Source organism: Chelon labrosus, assembly GCF_963514085.1.
Source record: "Chelon labrosus genome assembly, chromosome: 18".
Classification (NCBI taxonomy): domain Eukaryota; kingdom Metazoa; phylum Chordata; class Actinopteri; order Mugiliformes; family Mugilidae; genus Chelon; species Chelon labrosus.
The window spans coordinates 10,920,706-10,940,456 of NC_140351.1; the positions used below are offsets into that span (position 1 = coordinate 10,920,706).

At 42.5% G+C, this 19,751-nt stretch overlaps 1 protein-coding gene across 1 annotated transcript in view; it reads left to right on the plus strand.

The window, feature by feature from the left end:
* cntnap2a (contactin associated protein 2a) overlaps positions 1-19,751 on the plus strand; it is a gene marked incomplete at its 5' end in the record, with an annotated part of 330,965 nt that overhangs the window by 299,104 nt on the left and 12,110 nt on the right. The window contains 4 exons of the mRNA XM_084565847.1: positions 2,275-2,511; positions 7,300-7,533; positions 7,886-8,019; positions 16,590-16,683. Coding sequence (XP_084421973.1) covers positions 2,275-2,511; positions 7,300-7,533; positions 7,886-8,019; positions 16,590-16,683 — 699 coding nt within the window. The remainder of the gene's footprint in view (positions 1-2,274; positions 2,512-7,299; positions 7,534-7,885; positions 8,020-16,589; positions 16,684-19,751) is intronic.

Consider the following 19,751-nt stretch of genomic DNA (forward strand, 5'->3'; position numbering starts at 1 on the left):
AAAAATTCTCCACCGGCCTCCTTCGTTAGTCTGCTGACATTTTTGATCACTACTCCATGCAAAAAGTCCTTGAATTTTCCGTGTTGACTTGCATGTACTTCCCATTTCAAATCACCCCACTTACCATTTTAATTGGATTTAAGTTTGGGCGTAACTCTCCATTACATCTTCATGAGACATCTATTGGTGGATTTGTTAGTGTACTTCAGATCATCATGGAAGACCTTGCATTTAATCGTGTGCAATCTATGTTATGATACAAAAACCATACCTCTTCCACCACTGTAAGTTGCAGTGGGTGTGAGGTTCATCTCCCGAAAAGCTGCCTCTGTTCTGCACCAAACATGTCCACTCTTACCGTGGCCAAATCTTTGATTCATCTCTTTGGATCAAGATACTTCAAAAGCCCTGGTCTATACCTGCTGAGCATGTTCGTTGGCAAACAGCAAAGGCTTTTTTTTCCTGGCATGACTCCCAGGCAGGTTAAATTTGTACAGTCTCTTTCTGATTTTAGATACATGCACTTTGACTTCCAACAGTTGCAAGAGTTACCTGCTGATCCTGTCGCAGAAATTCTGGTTTCTTGGAAACTTTTGCCGTCTAACAGTCTGCAGCGGCCAACAAATTTGCAGTTTTTTTAAATATGTGCAACTTGTAGATGTGTTTGCTTTTGAAATATAACTTTCATGCCAAACTAACAAGCATAATAATTAAAAAAAGCTCTTCAGGTCTTGCATTCAGCAAAGAGAACACCAGACCCTTAATGTCAGAGGTTTTAATAAGATAGATTCCTGTCTTATTTAAAATGTTACTCCCTCAGGAGGTCCTACGCATTGGCATGCATCTGAGATCCAAATTTTATGGACTTCAAGGTCTTGTAGTATAGACATGTACTTACTTTTTCCCATGTGTATGATCTGAAAAAAAAAAAGCCTATATGTGTCATCTGATTCAGTATATCACTTTTATTAATAGCCGCTGTTTCAAAGAGGATCCAATGTTTGGCTGTCCAGAAATGTCACCAAAAAAAAGCCAACAGCTTATCTGTGATAAGCCAATATTGGCTTCAGTCACTATCAGTCAGGCTCCATTACGCAGCATTTGTGAGTCATACAGAAGCTGTATGCACCTGTGCGTGAGTATGTGTATGTGCGTACGTGTCTGCTCGGGTCTCCCCAGGCCTCAGAGCCTGCTGTCCGTTTAATCAGAGACTGATTTGGACCTGGGTAAACAGGTGGCAGAAACCTCCAGCCAATCAGCGGTACAAAATAGATTAATTAAGAGGTCTACAAAAAGTCAAATTCTTTGCAGGCCCCTGGAAAATGGAGAAAGCATTTGAAACCCCAGGTGCACCCTGATATGTGAGTAATGCATTGACTGGCGAGGATCAAGGTGCATTTATTAGGAATCTTATTATATCTGTGTTGTACGCGTTAGCTAAGGTGCGAGTGCAACGCAGCTGCCGAGGGAGGAAAATGTGTTTGAGAGTGTGTGTTCAAGTCTCCTTTACGTGTCTTGTTGAATTGACACTTTTCTGTAAACCAAAGGATGCCATTGAGAGGTTTTAAAAACTAAAATGCCCCTTAGCTCTTGTTAATGATAGTGGGCATGAGTGTGCGTGCATACTTGAGTGTTTATTCATACAGTGTAACCATCCCTGTGCCTATGTTTTAATCTATACCTGTGGGTGTATGTTTATGGGCGTGTTTATTGCTATAGTCATTTAGGTGCACATTAATCTATTTAACACCCCTACATCGTCCAAGTTAATGGGTAGTTAGACTGTAATGGTGCAAGGCCAGAATGACGATGGAAGCACTTTAGAGGAACAGGCTATCGACACCCCAAGGCTAAGCATTAATGCTCATATTGACTCATTCAAAACCAGTACGCTGTGTGTGGCGTGTTTTAGATGCGTGTTCATCCCTAGCATGTAGTTTGCGTGCCTTCATGCATCCATTTGCATGCTTGCGAGATCTTCATTAAGACCGTGTTCATTAAGCTGTTCTAATTAGTGACGAAATCAAACGAGTTGAAGGTTGTTTCAAGAGCGCCGTCACAGTCGGGCCGATCAACGTGGCCTGCGCAGCTTCCTCCAGGCATTAGGATATTAACTTTTCTAAAACAGAGCCTCTTGCATTCAGAATGACTTCTCTGACCCTGACTTCCATTTGTCCTCCCTTCCTTCACTTTCTCTTCTTCTTCTTCTCTCAGTGCTACACATCATTGTTAAACTGAAACCTCCTCTACTGTGTATTCCCTCCCGCTCCTCAGGTGCTGCAGGGGGGCAGAGGGGGTTCCTGGGATGCATCAGAGCCTTGCGAATGAATGGCATCACCCTTGACTTGGAAGAGAGGGCCAAAGTCACACCTGGGGTCAAGCCTGGTTGCCAAGGCCACTGTACCAGTTTTGGGATGTACTGCCGGAACGGTGGGAAGTGTGTGGAGAAGTACAACGGCTATCTGTGCGACTGCACCACCACTGCCTACGACGGCCCGTCCTGCACAAGAGGTAAACTACTGACCAACTAATCAGCACGATCCATGAGAGGAAAGCTCTGTACGACAGTTTGTAGCTGATCGTAGCTCCCAAGGTTTCCAGCTAATAGTAGCTTTCTTAGTTGCCAGTTTCAAATCCCAAATACGAACTACTGCCACCGTCTGGTATGGAGAGTTATTTTGTTTTACACGTACATCGATCAGGCATAACATTATGACCTATGTCCTAATATTGTTTAGGTCTCCCTTGTGCCTCCAAAACAGTTGTGAGTCATCAGAGAAGTTTGGGCTCTAGTGAATTTGGAAGCCAGCTCAACACCTTGTGCTGTTCTTCATGTGTTTTTTGAGTTGTTCCTAAACCATTTTTGTGTGTGTGTCTGTGTCAGGCTGCATCTTGCTGCTGCCATCAAGGAGTGTCATTGCTATGGGGTGGGGGTGCCTGGTCTGGTCTAGGTGGGTGCTACATGTCTAAGTAACATCCACATGAATGCCAGGTCCAAAAGTTTTTCTCAGTAGAACGTAGAATTGTCACCAGATGGTCAGTGTTATTTATTTCTCCTGTCAGTGGTCATAATGTTGTGGCTGATCGGTGTACATGCTAGCTGGGTGTTGGTTGTTGTTCTTTCGGGCGTCTTCAATCATACCTTTAGGAAAGCCGATTTCAGTCTTTAACTGACGTCCATCCCGCTGCTGTTCAACTTCAAAACTTTTTGCAAAACAAATCAATTGATAAGGAGCATTATGTGAGGTTTTGCTTTACTTTTGCAAGTCTTTAAAACATCTCCTCCTCAGGTATCTAAAACTACCTATTTTATCCTCGAATCATATTTCTCCTTAGAATCCTAGCAGTGATAACACAAAGAATCTTAATCTCACTCACATTTTCCAACCATTTACGGACATACTGGTGAAAACGTGTCTCTACAAAGCCTAAGTTAAATAGCACCGGGATTACTGCCGGAGTAGTTATGTTTCAAAGAGCGCCACTGCCTGACAACCCACTGTGGTTTTTTTGACGCGCTTTGTGATCGTCCTCACTTCCTATTCAGTTCAGAGCTGTCCGTGTTGAAATTGTTTGGGCTTATGATAAAAGGCATCGATTGAGAGTGATATTGTGCTTACCTACCAATTCTCCCTGACTCTAGTGTGCACTCACTGAATGCTGATGCTGTGCAAATGCAGAGAGCTGAGAGATCAAGCCTAAAAACAAAAACACAAGTGACTTCAGTGTGAAGCGGGTGGTTCGAGGTTTTTGAAGATCACAGACAAGAAGTGTCACCCTCTAACTTCTGCACTGTTGCTAAAACATCATGTTTGTTTCACAGGGATTCATTAGACACACTATTAAAGTTCTTCTTCCCAAAACAAGTTTTCATAAAATACTCCGGGGAGAGGAGCAGCGGGGCTGTCAGAGGCTTTCTGCTAGCTCCCAGTCAGAGAGTTGATCCCCGACACGTGAATTAATTTGTTTCCTAAAGTCGAATGGTGTTTTTCCCCCGCGCTCTTGGCAGGGGGGTGACAAGATGACAGAAAAGCAGAGTGTGTGTCCTGGCGTGCACGCGTATGTGAATGTGTGTGTGTGGCGTGGAAGGGAGTGACACAGTGTGTGGTGATATGCTAGTGTAAGACATAAAAAGACCTCCTCTGAATTCTGTCATAACCAATCAGTCTCAGGGTTTAGAGAATAAAGATTACTGTCTGCGTGAGAAAGCTTGTGCGTGGGGTTGGGGGGTGGGGTAGGGGGTGGGCGTTTGTGTGCGGATCAGTGAAAGAGAGTGACAAAGAAAGGGAGAGAGCACACCCTTGTGTCTGTTTGTTTTTGTGCATGACATATGGCCTTTCCCCTTCATCATTTGTTTCCTCCTTCATGTTTCTTTCTCCCCTCCCTGCTCTCTACTTCTTGTGTTTTTTTCTTTCTCCTCCCCTGTGCCTCTCTGTGCGCCGCTTTCCCTCCTCCTTCCTCCCTCCCCTGCTCTGCCTCACTTTTATAATTTGTCACTCTTTCCCCTCTAAATGCTCGTTTCACCTATTCCTCATCTTTTCTTTCGCCCTCTCATTTTCTATCTCCCCTCTCCTGTTGGCTCTATCCTCCTCCAAATTTCTCCCCCTTCCTCTCTCTTTAATCTACCACTCTCTCCCCTTACTACTCTCAGCGAGTGAAAAATGCATGAAGTCAGCCATAATTGCTTGGTGCATTTCCATTGTATCCATATTTACACACTGCTCAGGGGACCCTGCAGTATTATTACTACACACTCTCATTCTTTTGCTTTTCTGCCCTGGAGGGTCACATGGAGCCAGTGTGCACATGTACATAAATGAGCACACAAACACACACGTATTACCTGTAGAGGTTTGCACGCTTGCGCAAATCCCATTTCTAAAATTTCTTCTTCACGCAGCGACATAAAGTATGCACACACAGAAGAAGAGCTACTGCTCTGCAGCTTTTCTCATCCCCTCTCGTGCTTTCATACGATTGTGTGTGAGTTGCTGCTAGGGGCCTTGCTGGAGTCTCTTTTTTCACAACAGGACATAGAAAAGTAAGACAGGCCACAAATGTGATCCCATATAATCTGCACAGTCTGTAAAAATGAAAGACAAAATTTAAAGATGTGCTGCTTTTTTAACTTAGGATAATAGAAAGAGTTGGAGTGCTTGCAAAAGCAATACACTGGAACTTGCAAACTTAACTTTTACTACATTTACTAAGTGGAGATAACCAGCGTCACCAGATAAAGTAGATCTTGTTTACATCCACTGACAGCTGGTGGTGTTGCTAAGTAGCTAATTGTTAGCTTGTAAACAAAATTTACATTTATATGGAACTTGTGAGCTTGTGATTATAGCAGTGGGAGTTGTGTAAAAAAATAAAAAAAATAAAAAATGACTGCCATTCAACCTGTAACATCGGTGGTCAGCTATGAGAACACCGCTGCTAGGCAACTGCTGCCATTGTTTAGCAAGCTAACGACTACATGGCTTAAAGTAGGAGAGGCTTAATGAAAGGTTGGGGCTGATTTTGGGGCAACATTTTCCTCATATGTTATAACATCATAAGCAAAACTGTAGTGTCTTATTGGCTGTATTAAATGACCATACCTGAAAATGTTAGAAAGCATTTTGCAACTTGTGAAAGTTTTCAAAACCTGAAAAGGGGGACGTTCATGGACAACTCACTGGGACATGGCAACCTTAAATATGGCCGACGTGACATTGGTGAAATGACAATATGCTTTTTACGACGTGAAGTGGAAACTGTCTGGATTATGCAGCAATTATGGCTTAGTAGTAAAATTAGCTATGTTAGCGTAATCTGGTATTTCTTACTGGTTAACTAATGAAACACAGATCTTTCCATGCGCATTTTTAAATGAAATGAAATTAAGATCTACCTTTACAAAGGGTTGACAATTAAGCCTATGTTATTGTTTTATTTTTTGTTAGTTAGCGTCCTGAAAAAAAGTTCCTTAAGCTAGTGTTCATATAAGAATAAAGTAAGGGATGTCCAAACTATATTTTCTGCATTCTGTCATCCATGATAAGCTGTATTGAAGTTGATGTGTGTTTTTATTTTTTTTTATTTATGTGTTGTTTTGTAGGTCTAGCTGATTTAAGGAACTCAGCCAAACATGCTACAGTGCTACTGTGACAGAAATGCTGCACAAGCGTCCACACAAACGGCTCACTCTCAGCTTCGTAACTGGAAATTTCCAGACATTGCGATGGGTTAATATATAAATTCTTCTATCTAAGAATCTAAATGTTCCCAACAAACCTTTTATTATAGCTTTAAATTTCCTGTTTTTCATTTATCCTCCGTGGCTCCTAGTTGCTGACATATGCTTAACAGCGTTGTTCTCAAGACATTTTGTCTACAAATAACAAAGTGAGAAGCAGGCGGTCTAAAAGCTCCCTGTCTGTTTAACACAAAGCAGTTGATGAAATGACTCTCCCCAGTCTTCTGTGGCTTGAAACCATACCAGCGCACAGCAGTAGAAAGGATAAAATTGTGGCGCACCTGAATGGAGGCATGGTTTTGCCATTTCCGACAATAACAATCGGAGAACCAGCCCGTTTTCTCGTAATAAGCCTTCTATTAAATTTAAGTAATGTAGCTTGAAGTATTTATTGCAGAGTGTCCGGTGGGAGGCGAAGGGTGAAGTGAAGCTTTTAAAAAACAGATGCATAAATGTGTTCACTTGGAATTCTGTACTCGTAAGAGGTGTAGTTACACATTTCACTGCTGCCACAGAGGGAAGGCCAACCTGTCAAAGCATACTCTGTGGCGTTTTAACACACACACACACATACACACACACACACAACGTCTTACAATTCAAAAACAATTCTCTCTGCTTTCCCTGTAACCATTCTCTTTAATTTCACGCGCGTTATGCCTTTATCTCCTCTTTAACAGACGCACAGACATCGAGCATGCCTACACATAGACACGAAACAAGGAGCATAGCAGAAGGAGGCTATAGAAAAATAAAGCGGATTCCTCTCAACATCTGATTGCAAGAATCAATAAGCCTCCTGGAATGGCTGAAATATGCCATTATGTTTGTTAATGTGTATTGTTTGGTTTCAGATCCTGCAGAAGAGCAATTTAACACCCACTTTACTACACCTTCTGAACACAGACATATTAACGTGTGCGTTTACTCCCCTCTGGCTGTATAATACTGTATGTATTCCCTATTGTGTATTTGCATATATGAGTTTGGAAGTGGCGTCCTGAGGCTTGTTTATGATGGAAGGTGTCACACCTTTTCATTTCTTCTGTCATGTCATGCAGATGTTGGAGGTTTCTTTGAGGCAGGGACACTGGTGAAGTACAACTTCATGCCCGAAGCGATTGCCGGGGCCAGCAGGGACACAAAAGTCCTGATGCATCAGCTGACGCCACATGAAGTGAACCTCACAAAGGAGGAGGTGGGGTTTAGTTTCAGCACATCCAGCGCGCCGGCTGTTCTCATGTATGTGAGCTCCAAGACGCACGACTACCTGGCTGTGGTGCTGAGGCAGAATGGTGAGAGCCATGCAAACACACACACACACACACACACACACACACACCACTGACGTCTGCAGTACATTTCAAGGCTGTCCTTGCTGAGCGCTTTGGAAAGTTCTATCCAAACATCCTCCACAGCCAACAGTCTCCCACTGAGCAGCTGACGGATGCAAAGTGCTTTGATGAAATAGAAGAAATAAAAAATAAGACAGTGCCATCTAGCTTCACTGCAATTGATGTGCAAAATAAAACACGACAGAAAAAAACAACACTAAAAAAATACTTAAATTGCCCCGGGCTGGTGTCATAAATTCCTCTGAGACTCCAGAGATTTAAAGTTTCAAACTACTGCTCTGTGTGTCTTCAGGTTCACTGCAGGTGCGGTATAACCTGGGCGGTCTGAAGGAGCCATTTGTCATCGATGTGGACCAGCGTAACCTGGCCAACGGACAGCCGCACAGCCTTAACATGTCCCGTCTAAACAGAAGCATCTCCATCCAGGTATAGACACAACGCACACTCATACAAGCTCTCGCCTGCACGTATTTTTGCTTTTAGTTCATGCTCTGAACAAAATTTAAAGCTACACTTAGAGGCCTTTGTCTCCCCCTTGTGGCAGTGAGACTAATTGCAAAAATAAATGCATGTGACGTACTGTATGTACCTTTTCTTCTTTCAGCATTCTTCAACACGGAAACGTTGCACCAACTGTATTTTTTGTGTTCATAGTATTTTTATCTTAGACTGAAATCGTTCCTCTTTTATTTTTAAACTTTTTTTGGACACTTCCAAGGTTGTTCTTCATTCTTCCAGGTTGTGTAACTAGGGTTCTTTGAATTCTCAGACGGTCAGACGGTCCCTGGTTACATTCAAAACTCTTGTTTTATTTGCCATGCTCCTCGTTCCTCCTAGTAGGCTACTACATCTGCGCTTCTATTGTTGTTCGCACCTTGAGCTCTGGCAAGCAATCATGGTTGTCCTGTTACCTGTACAACAACACGGGAATGTCACCACGGACAACAGATTCAAAACTTCAGTATGCCGTAAAATACAAAGTGTTGATTTACCTGTAGCTTCAGTCAGCATTGTCTGAAATTATTTGGCATGGACTAGAATGCAACTGGTGATTGTTTATATATAAAAGTCCTGCGCTATGGCTTTAAACTTCTACTCCAGATCCTTACAGGGCAACCATGGAGAGTATAACAAGGCTGGCATCCTGCTGCATACACATAAAAATGCCACACACACACACAAGTACACAATCACACAAGCCCAGCCAGTGTTCGCCTGATGGTTTGCAATAAGTTCGAGGGGAGTGCAGTGTCCTCTTCTGTGATGAAACTGCTTGTCCTTTGCCACTGTTAATCTACTTCCAGTAGACAGCCTAAGTATGGCAAAAAAAGAATGCATCGATCCTTGTGTGTTTGCATGTGTGTGCACTGTGTTGTGTGCCTGTATGTGTTTGAGCTTTTATGCAAATGTTTAAAGTTGTGCGTTTGTGGGAGTCAGTTCAAGCGAGGCTACATATTTGTCCATGTGGATGACGTGCCTGTGCGTGTGTATTTGCACGCTTCTGTTGTGGCTGTGTTTGTGTGTTTGTTTGTGAGTTTTGTGCAGCTGAACAGCTTAGTGCCGATCAATACAGCCGAGCCTTCGTCAGTAGCTGTCAACGACGGAGCGAGAATTCAGCTGAAGCATTGCAGACTTCGTTGTGAGCTAAGACGCTCAAGTATGGCTGCAGGCTTCTTCTGCAAGGAGGCAATTGTAAAAGATAGTGATTGATTGCATCCAGATCGGAATTAATTTTGTGTTTGCTGGGGCAGTTTATGGTTTGCCAAGAAATTAACAGCCTCCTAAAACAAGAGCCAAAAAAAACCCACTGATTCTTGAACAGAACAACTGTTACTGTATGGATGGCCTCCAGGAGAATTTGTAATTTAAGTACTTGCACATCTTGTAAGCGGTGCACCTACACATTTGCCTTTTTAAGCATCATATCGTTGTGCATGTTTACATTTCTTAGCTGCAAACCCTGTAACTCACTCACATGTACACTCACCCTCTTGTGGCCAGAAGGAGAGATGACAGTAGTGATGACTGATCATCAGTGAAACTTCGTCATGTTTACACCATTATTGTATTACTGGCTCTCTCATGGTTTACTTTCCACCTGTGAAATGAACTCTTATATTCTGGCATATGATTGGAAAATGAATAAATATGCAAATATAGAGCATATACTGAGACATGGTAAAGACGCAATTGAATATTCTGTTTCGACATTACACCAAATTAAGAATAAATGTAATGAAAAGAAGTTATGTATATGAATCACAACCTCTTTGCAGGACATATTGGCATACAGGAAATTAATTTAATATAAATATGCACTCTTGACTGTCAAAGGATGGGCTTTGAGATAAGAAGATAGAAGTAAGATCGAATAAAGAAGTAATATTAAATTTGTTAACTCTAATTCCAGCTTCAGTGGTCAGATTTCCACCTCTCTTGTGATCCATGAGAAGTCCTTTCATTCGATGCTTTCACCGGGTGCGGTACAGCATAACGTGGGCCGGGATGAACCGCAGCACTATTGCAAAACCTGCAATCATTGCATCGCCTCTTCTGCATACGTCCTCAGATCTCTGTGCGTCCCGCTGCATGTACATTAGAGCGATGATTCCATCCGTCCTGGAAACTCATCGCCCCCCGTACAGTGAGGAATTCGCACAGCCAGAATATTAAACTGGAAATCGTCCTCATTTCGGGAGCAAATCACATCCTGCAGCTGCTGATCGCTCCGCTGGGAGTGCTTTAACGTAACGCATCCCTTTCCACCGGCATAGAAAGTGATTGGAGCAACTGTAAGATTCCTTGTGGATCACACACAGCCAGTGACACACACATGCACAATCTGTATGTGTGTGTTTCACTGGTTGATAGGTTGATAGTTGGTAATATTGATGCACAGGCCCCAGTGTTTGATGTTTGACTGAACCATTAATCACCAACTGCACATTCCCTGCGTATCGCTTCTGAGTCGTTCAGGTTGTTGCCTTAATTACAATGTTTTGATATTTTTTGTCCCTTAATGATAGGTTCAACACTTAAAACGTGTTAAGAATTAAGAGGAACACTGGTGGGCACGATGTGGTAATTTGGATTTTTTTTAAAAAAAGACAACTTGGGAACTGTGTGGGAGAGATGGAGACAGAAACTAGATTTACAGATAGGGAACGAAAAGCAGAGCCAGAAGGTTTGCTAACGAAGATAACTTTGATGAGTAAAAACTTTATTTTCTCGTGTTGCCTTGCTGCCTCAGGGCTCTTTTCAAGGTACAAACATGCCTTTAATATCCACGCGTAAACAGATGTGGACGCGCATACCAAACCGGCAGAGATCCCGTCAGGTCGACTCGCTACAAAGGCTTCACACTGCTGCACTATAAAATCAGCATTATTCAGTCTAATTCATCAGTCCACTCAAACACTCTCCTTCTATCTCTTCACACCTCCCATCGCCTAATTCCTCAAATAACCCTGAGGGCTGTCAGTGGTAGTTTATTTACTTTAAGATAGCAACCATGACTGTAACTCAGGAGGACTGCAACAACAAGGGAAGCATGACCAGAGAGCAAGAAGGCAGCACCATCGGGGCCTGTCAGCCTTCCTAATATATCTCAAATACAGCAGAAGAGAAGTCGATAATCAAACAGCATTTTATCTTGATGCCGATTAAGTAATATAATGCTGGTAGATGAACCTTGTTAATAAAAAAATTAAAAAATTTAAAAAAAAGATAGTTATTGATTTGGCGCTAGGTCCAAATTCTGGAGGAGATGCATTGCTGTGAAGTTTCCTTATGTATGCGTACAGGCTTTTCAGAGAAAGAAAGACACAGAAAAACGAGTCGCACTCGATAGTTATAGATTCAGTTTCTCATACTCCTCCCAGCAGAGAAAGACAGGTGGCTTAGGAGTTGTTTTCAGCTTTTCGGCTGTTTGTCTGGTGGAGCAAATGTTCTTTTCCAAGGTTGTGCATCTCAGAACGCTTTGCCTCTGCACGCCAAAGTCAAACTGACCTGCAGGCTGATTCTGCTGAAAGCAGCAGAAAATACAGAGCAGTCTGCAAAATAATATAAGATATTAAGTGGATGTAATATATATGGAAACATCAGGAGCAGTAGATGTGAAAGGTTCACAACGTGCATCTTTTGCAGCTAGAGGAGGAAATCACTGTATTGATTCACGTCAGTCGGTCCAGTTCAAAGAGCCAGGGCTCTATCTTTAAATCAGTGAACAGCATTTCCTTGGTTGTTGGACGTAATCTGATCTTCACAGTATGTTTAATCTGCTCTATTCACATTTTAAATCCCTGCACGTGTCGGAAAACAAGATTTCTTTCTTCTGGATTTCCATGTGTCATGATGAGGAGAACCCCGTCTTTGAAGGGGATGAAAGTAGTGAAAGTGACCGTATGATAATGTATTCTTTCTGATCCCACCGTGTTTCCAAGTGATGCGCTTGGCCATGAAAATGTAAAAGTGAGCTTGGCACGACCCCGACGCACCAGGAAGGACACATGACACTGAATACTAAGGCCCTGATACTCGCTTTGTTCACTTTCCTCCCTCCAAGCTAAGAGGTCACATCAGTTCAGATTCACAGTGAATGCATTTAGCATTACATTCAGTCTGCTGCTGATCCAAACTGTCCTGCTCAGTACAAAAGCAGCCCGTACAAACACCGGCTTCTGAGGTCGGCAGCTTGTTATTAAATAGACTGTACGTGATCATTAGGTGCAGCGCCGAGCATCAGGGCTATCTGACAGTGGTGCTCTAAAAGCGGTCAGCTAAAGGTTACAGGTTTGTTCTGTGACAGCAGGCCAGTCAGATGGACACAACCTAATTAATGCTAATGTAACCTAGTATATGATGGATGAAATAACACAAAGAACACGAATAGCAAATGCTGGTACCTGCAGTATATGATGCTTGCTGGTACAGAAAGCACTGGAAGAGTTCTGCTACGTCAATCGAGACTATAACCATGTGTGTGGTTTAAACCATTCTTCAGTTTGCTGCTATAAACTCTGAATTCACAACTCTCCGGGTTCTTCGACACCTGAAGCAACTTAGGCTTCAGTGTCTTGCCCGGGGCAGTCTGCTAAAGCCAGATTTATGATCATACGTCACTTCTGACTACACAGCCTTAACGATAAGCCGTTGCCTGGCGTGAACCTCCCCAGAAGTCGCACGGCACACATCGCGATGGACCCAGAATGCATTTACTCGGCCACGTCTCTCAGCGGCCTGGACGAGCACAGAAAATTCTCCCTAGTTTGACCTCCTACACACTGTCTACTCACATGTCTCGCCTCTGTTGCAAGATATTAGCAAAAGTAACTGTAAAGAACATTTATTATCTCCAGCTCCAACATGATTCCTGTACATATTGTTTGAAGAAAAACTAAGCTTGCTTACTAACGATGCAAACACACCAGCACAAACCCCTGCAGTGTAGGCTCTGCATAAAAGCAGTATAAACTCAACCTGGTTTACACAACAGATCTATGCAGTACCCACGTTTTAGCCCACGCTGTTTTATGACCTCCTTCTAATATTGAGCCTCCAAAACAGTTGTGACTCATCAGAGAATGGACATCGGCTTTCTGAGGGTGTCCTGTGGTGTCTGGAAACAGGATGTTGTTAGTGGGGGGCCTTTGGGTCCTGTGAGTTGAGGGGAGGGGCCTCATCCCACAGATACTTGATCAGTTTGGGATCCAGTGAATTTGGAGGCTAAAACGCTAGTCGGCAGCTCGTCAACTGTGTTGTGAGTGTGTGGTGTGTAGGAGGCAGAAGGAGGGATGAATTTCTACACCGTATGCTTTCAACGCAGAAGCATGAATCTAGTTTTACTCTGTGATTTATCAAAAAATCTGCCCAACCACATGAGCCACAGCCTCAGATGAAAAACATTCAAACAGCCAAAATTAAAAATTAAAAACAAGACCACATCACTTTTAGATCTTGGTTTATGACGAGTAATCAGCTATGAGTTCTTTGACATCCGTACAGAAATTAACACAAATTCTGAAATGATTAATAACTGCTTTGAAAGAAACTGAATTGTAATTAGTTGAAATGAATGCTTGCTAATTCCCCTCCATGACATTCAATCACAAAATACCGCGGTACCGCATTAAAGCCTAAAATGCTTATTTCGTTGTATCATGCTGTCAGCATTTAAAATGCAACTTGTTATTAATTATTTTGCTTACGTGCTCATCTCAGCCCTTGTTGCAGCTGCTTCCGTCTGAGCTAGCAAAATAAGTGAGAGGCAGGGGTATGAGTCAGATGCAATAAAAGTCAGTTATGCTGGTGGGCCTGCTGGTGGATCAAATTCAATTTCCAGAATAAAAGAAACTGTGGACTGTTTACCTCAGGCTACAGAGGTCTCACTTCTCTGCTATCAGGGCTGCAAATCTTAAAGGCATTTAGACAAGCGGCTGTTTAGTTTAAAGACACGGTGGAAAACAAGTGGGAAGACAAGGAGGCGTGTGATAATTTGATTCGGAGAGAAAGGAGATGGAGAGAAAAATGCTTAAGAAGAAAAAGACAGAACAGAGAGTGAGATAGAGAAGGGGGTTGAAAGAAAAAGATAATGTCTTTAGATAAAAAAAAAAAAAAGTAAACCCATAAAATATGGCAACAAATATCACTTTGATGCATTTAGGTTATCAAACCCTTTTATAATCCGGAGGCTTACTTCAAGGCGAGGATTTGCATGCCAACACAAATACCTGCTGCACAGGCGTGCAGAGTGCAGCGAACGAATCAAGTGTTTGGTTTTTTAAGCAGTCTCTGTGGTCTCGTTAGGTTAGCTCGCTATCAAAGGCGCACCCTGGCGAGATTAAAATAAGTTCCCATCTCTGACTTTCCCTTTCTCTCACACTGTGAGAGTTTAGAGATGAAAGTGAGGAGTCCCTACAGGCATCAGTCATCCAGTCTCTGTTTCCTCCTCTCTCCTCTCCTCTACCACAAGTTGCTGTTGTGGTTACTTCAGTGGGTAAATCTGTGATGGGAGTATTTTTATCCCTCAGACATCATTAAGGAAACAGAAGTGCCGTGATAGTAGAAAGCACTCAGTGTGAATAAGTTTGAATATATACTGCACATTGGCTAAATTAGATTCTTTTTGAGCACATAGTTGAAGAAATAGATTTCACCCGTTGTTAATTTTCTCTTTGCCTAACCCGTGATTACTTTGCTTATGTAAGCTTGATGTAACCTAAGAGACACCGGCAGCTTTAAAGGAGGGACGTACGTTGTGTAAACGGTGCAGTTGTAAACATAATGCATCCCCAATAACTGCAGTCGTAATTGACAAAGTTTGGTGAAATTTGTTTTTTTTTTTTTTCTTCTCCTGGTTGTCTTCCTCTGAGGACCTTTTTGTGCGGTTTCAAGACTCAACCCGCCCTCCCCGCTTTGCGCAGTCAATTTGTTTTCTCAGATGAAAGTAAATAAGCTGAGCGCAATTTAATTGTGCCCCATTATCCCACCCTCCAGTCACAGTGGAAAACAAAACCCACACAGTGCTCCTCTGAGACCCGCCGTTTGGAAAGAATCAAATTAGGATATGCTGTGTGTGCGTGGAGACAGAGAAAGAGGGAGAAAACGGTGTGCAGTGAGTGGTGGAGTGGTAGAGTCTATTTTCTGTATGGGAGGACTCAGTTGATTCAAACCTGTAAACAAGAGCCACTACACAGGCCTTCAGTGACAATGCAGCTCAGCTCCCAGCTAACAGGCCCTGACAGCTGTTCAGCACATCAATGGGAGCAAATTTCCAGTAAAACGCACGCTAACAAAAGTCATTGTTTTCACCCGGCCCTCCACTCTTCTGCCTCGGCCCGCCGGCGTGCTTCCTGCAGACCGGTGTGCGCTGAGATACGGCTCTCTCGTGGCCGGAGAGAAGGAAAGAAGGACGATCTTTTATTCCTGGAGCACACAGAAACCAATTTGTGGCGTTGAAATTATTCTCGTCAGTAGCACCGGCTGCAGCCTTCAAGCTAATTAGAAACTTCATTGAAACAGCAATAACAAGTTAATTACGTTGCAGGGATATTAAAGTCGTGTATTCCCCTCCCTCCTTCACCCTCTCTGCGCTCTCACAACTCCGCCGATGCTCCTCTTTTGTAAACACGCCGCTTGTTCTCCTCCTGGTTTAGGTTCTCAGGAACGGCTTTGAGCCCGGCACAGACGTTATTGTTAATTAATGCGCGATCATTTATCTCTAGTGCCGGTGAAGAGGTTTTTGTTCGCGGGATTCACTGTGGTAGAATCACTTTTCGGTTTGCTTTTAGTCGTGACTCGCTCGGTTGGACACAAAATAAGAACGAACTCAAGGCCTTCCCAGATAAGAGGGTTTTGTTTTAATGATTTTGTAGTGTGTCCATGATAGTTTCAAGTGTTTTTGGAAGATAGATGAAGATAGAGTTCATCTGTAGAGGATGACTTCTTGTTTTACTCGCATGCTAAATGACTGCATTTCTTGAAAGAGTGAAAATACATGGCATGCATGGCTACGGTGAGATATAGTTAAATAGTGTATAGACACACTGTATGTCTTGAAGTAAAAGAAAGAGCAGACGTTTCTGGGATTTATATTCTATTCAGATCAACTTGTTGCTGGATTTAGTGCATTTTCTTGTTAATTATCTTTTATTGAACTGATTGTAATTAATGGATATTGACGATCAAGACCATAATCAATCCATGGGAGGCCTGAGAAGACGTGAGGTTCCTCCTTTTCTGACTGATTTGGAGCTTCCCTTACATTGGAGATCCACAAGAGGGAGCCGTTGAGGTGTGCTGGGGCTTTACCAGCAACAAATTACCATCTTAACATCATTATGTTGTGTGCTCTGTTTAATGTGCTGATGAAGGTCTTAGCTTGGGATTTTTTTTTAAATGCTGTAGTCAGTAGTTTTAGATTCTGTTTAAAATGCAGATTCTAATTTATTTTCTATCTCTGTCTCTCTATCTCCCTCTCTGTATCTCTCTCGTCCCAGTTGGATCATTATCCTCCAGTCAGCTACAACCTCCCAGACGCCTCAGACACTCAGCTCAACCTGGTCAAGACTCTCTTCTTGGGCAAAGTCTTCGGTGAGTTCTTCTTCTCTGAATGTTTTTCCGCTCCCGATGCTTTACTTTTTGAATTATCACTGCAATCACATTTCACCTACATTACATATACATATATGCGCCAATCAGGCATAACATTATGACCACCTTCCTAATATTGTGTAGGTCTCCCTTGTGCCTCCAAAACAGTTGTGACTCATCAGAGAATGGACATGGGCCTTCTGAGGGTGTCCTGTGGTGTCTGGCAACATAATGTTGATAGTGGGGGCCTTTGGGTCCTATGGGTTGAGGGGAGGGGCCTCTGTGGATCATCCCACGGACGGATACTTGATCAGTTTGGCATCTAGTGAATTTGGAGGCCAGGTCAACACCTTGTGCTGTTTTTGTGTGTGTGCCTGTGTCAGGCTGCATCCTGCTGGGGATGGCTGATACCACCAAGGAGTGTCATTGCTATGGGGTGGGGGTCTAGGTGGGTGGCACATGTCTAAGTAACATCCATACGAATGCCAGGTCCCAAAGCTTCCCAGCAGAACATTGTGTTGTCACAAGATAGTCAATGTTATTCACCTCACCTGTCAGTGGTTTTAATGTCGTGGCTGTATTTATCCATCATAGATATCTTCACCAGCCAGCCCTCTACCTTTCTTGGTTCGAACTACACTTTTTAAAAAGCTATGAGCTCAATAATCGTCTAATACGTATTTGGCCTTCAGCAAGTTTTGAAATAAAAAGGCAAAGTGTGTGTTACTGTATATTGATCTTTGCTGTTGGAATCCATTCTGGTCTATTTCTGTAATATAGAGCAAAGATATACCCTTATGGTATTCATCCTGTCTAGGCATATAACTGAACTTAGTTAACAAAGAAAGTATATAAAGAATACAGACTCACAAACAAGGGAACTGCACTTATAGATTTTATCCACTAGAGGGCGCTAAAGCCCTACAGAGGGACTTTGGTGCAGTGTATGAGTTCATCTGCATTCATCGCCATCTGTTTGGGTTCACGTGCACATGACGCCTGCAGAAATATGTAGGTAAGTTATTTTGTTATGTTATTATATCAGGGTTGATTTTAATTGGATTTACCTTGATACCTGATATCTTGGAAAGTTTAACCGTAAGCATAAAGACTTTTTTTTTCAACTTAAAAAGGATAAAAATTGGAAATTTCCCTTTTGATTTGTCTGTTTAGTTTGGCCAACCACTATTTTTCGACACATCACCTGAAGAAAACAGATGATGACTCAGCTGAGTCACCATCTTCTGCATCAGTGTGTGTTTTCCCCTTGGACTTACTTACTCTTACCAAATCCCTAAATCATCTGTCCAAGGCGCTGATTACCCTAATTATCCCACTTATCTATAACCACTTACATTAACCTATCTAGATTCTTTTAAGTGGTAAATGAAGCTATATATTAGAGGTTTCATTTGCTGCCGTAATGACTCGTAATATACATTTAACTGGAGATTGTATCTCATTATTCTCATCCCCTTATTCTTCTCTTATCTCTTTTGCCCTCTAACACGAGTGCCGAGAAAGTCAGTGAGGTTGAAGTAATGGCTGCCTTCACTTACCAGCCAGAAGTATCGACTGCTGCATGCACCGCCCCGAGAACCCCAGGGGATGCAGCGGCGTGCACACGCACACACACACACAGAAAACACAGCCATCCATCTTCAGCCAACTAACACGCCACAGATGCTTTGAGGACAAACAGACCAAAGTCACCTCAACTCATACACATTTCATTACATGCAGCTTCACACATAACAGACTTTGAGCACTGATATATTTAGTCTCTATACTGTTGGAACCATCACAACAATAAACCATACATACAGTGAGGAGATAATAAAAAAGACAGATGACAGAAATATCGAGATCAAAAAGATGGAGGAAGAAAGAAGGGAGAACAAACGCAGGCAGCTGCTCGTCTCATCAGATCTGTCCCATTTCTGTGTTTGGACCGCGGAGACAAGAGACGCTGTCAGACAACTGGGCTATCAGATTCTCTATTTCTAGGAGAAAGAGACCCTGTGTTTGATACAGTACACACAAACGCACACTGATCACGGCGACGTCTCCTCTGTCACCTCACAGTCTGCTGATTGTGGGATGGGATTAGCTGGATCGGATAACAATGGAAGCAATAATATAAGGAGCTAATAAAGAATAGATATTTAAATGTGGGTTTCAAAACATTGGCACAGTACTTTAACCAGATAACTATTTATCCATCCAGCCTTTAAGTGATTGGACGTTGTGTATATGGGCTGCTAAACGTAGAAACACCACAGTCTGTCTAAAAGTGTTGTTGTTTGCAGATAGATTTTTCTAATTTGTCCTACCTGCTTCATGCATCTTCTTTGTTTCACATTAGACACTGTGTCCAAACTACCTTTCCCATAGTTCCCTGTGGGCTCGCTGTGATTCTATCATTTAAAGCCTGGTCCACATGCATCATTTCTAGTGTATATGACTCTTTTAACCCTTTATGGGGCAATGAGCCATATGCGGTAACCTCCACACACATTTTAAATTGAGTCCCCTGTGCCTCTTAGTGAAGTTTTGAAGCATGTGGCTTTCACCCAGCCAATCAGCAAAAGATCAAGGCAATATTCTCAGGGCAAAAGTGGTCTGCTAGGTTCATCTCTGCATAAACACTGAGCATAACTGCTTTATTAGGTACCACAGAGAAGTGTCCTACTGTTGTCCAAAGTAATAATGTGTGTGTTGACCAGTGCCCGAATCAGCGCTTATGTTCTAAATGTCTAAATACATGTTTACATTTGTAAACTTAAGGGTAAGGAACCATATATGGTAAATTCATTAATCTTAAAAAATCTTAATCTTAAAAAAAAATTTACATTTTAAAAGTTTTCTTATGCCCTACACACTCTAGGGATGAAATTTTGAATTTCCAAGTATTTCAATGAGTGCCCTATAAAGGGTTAGTGTAGTTGACCCAAGCCCTTCACATCCATGTCAAGAAAACACTGGTGCAAAATTCATTCATTCATTCATTCATTCATCTTCTGTACCCGCTTATTCCTGTTAAGGGTCGCGGGGGTCTGCTGGAGCCT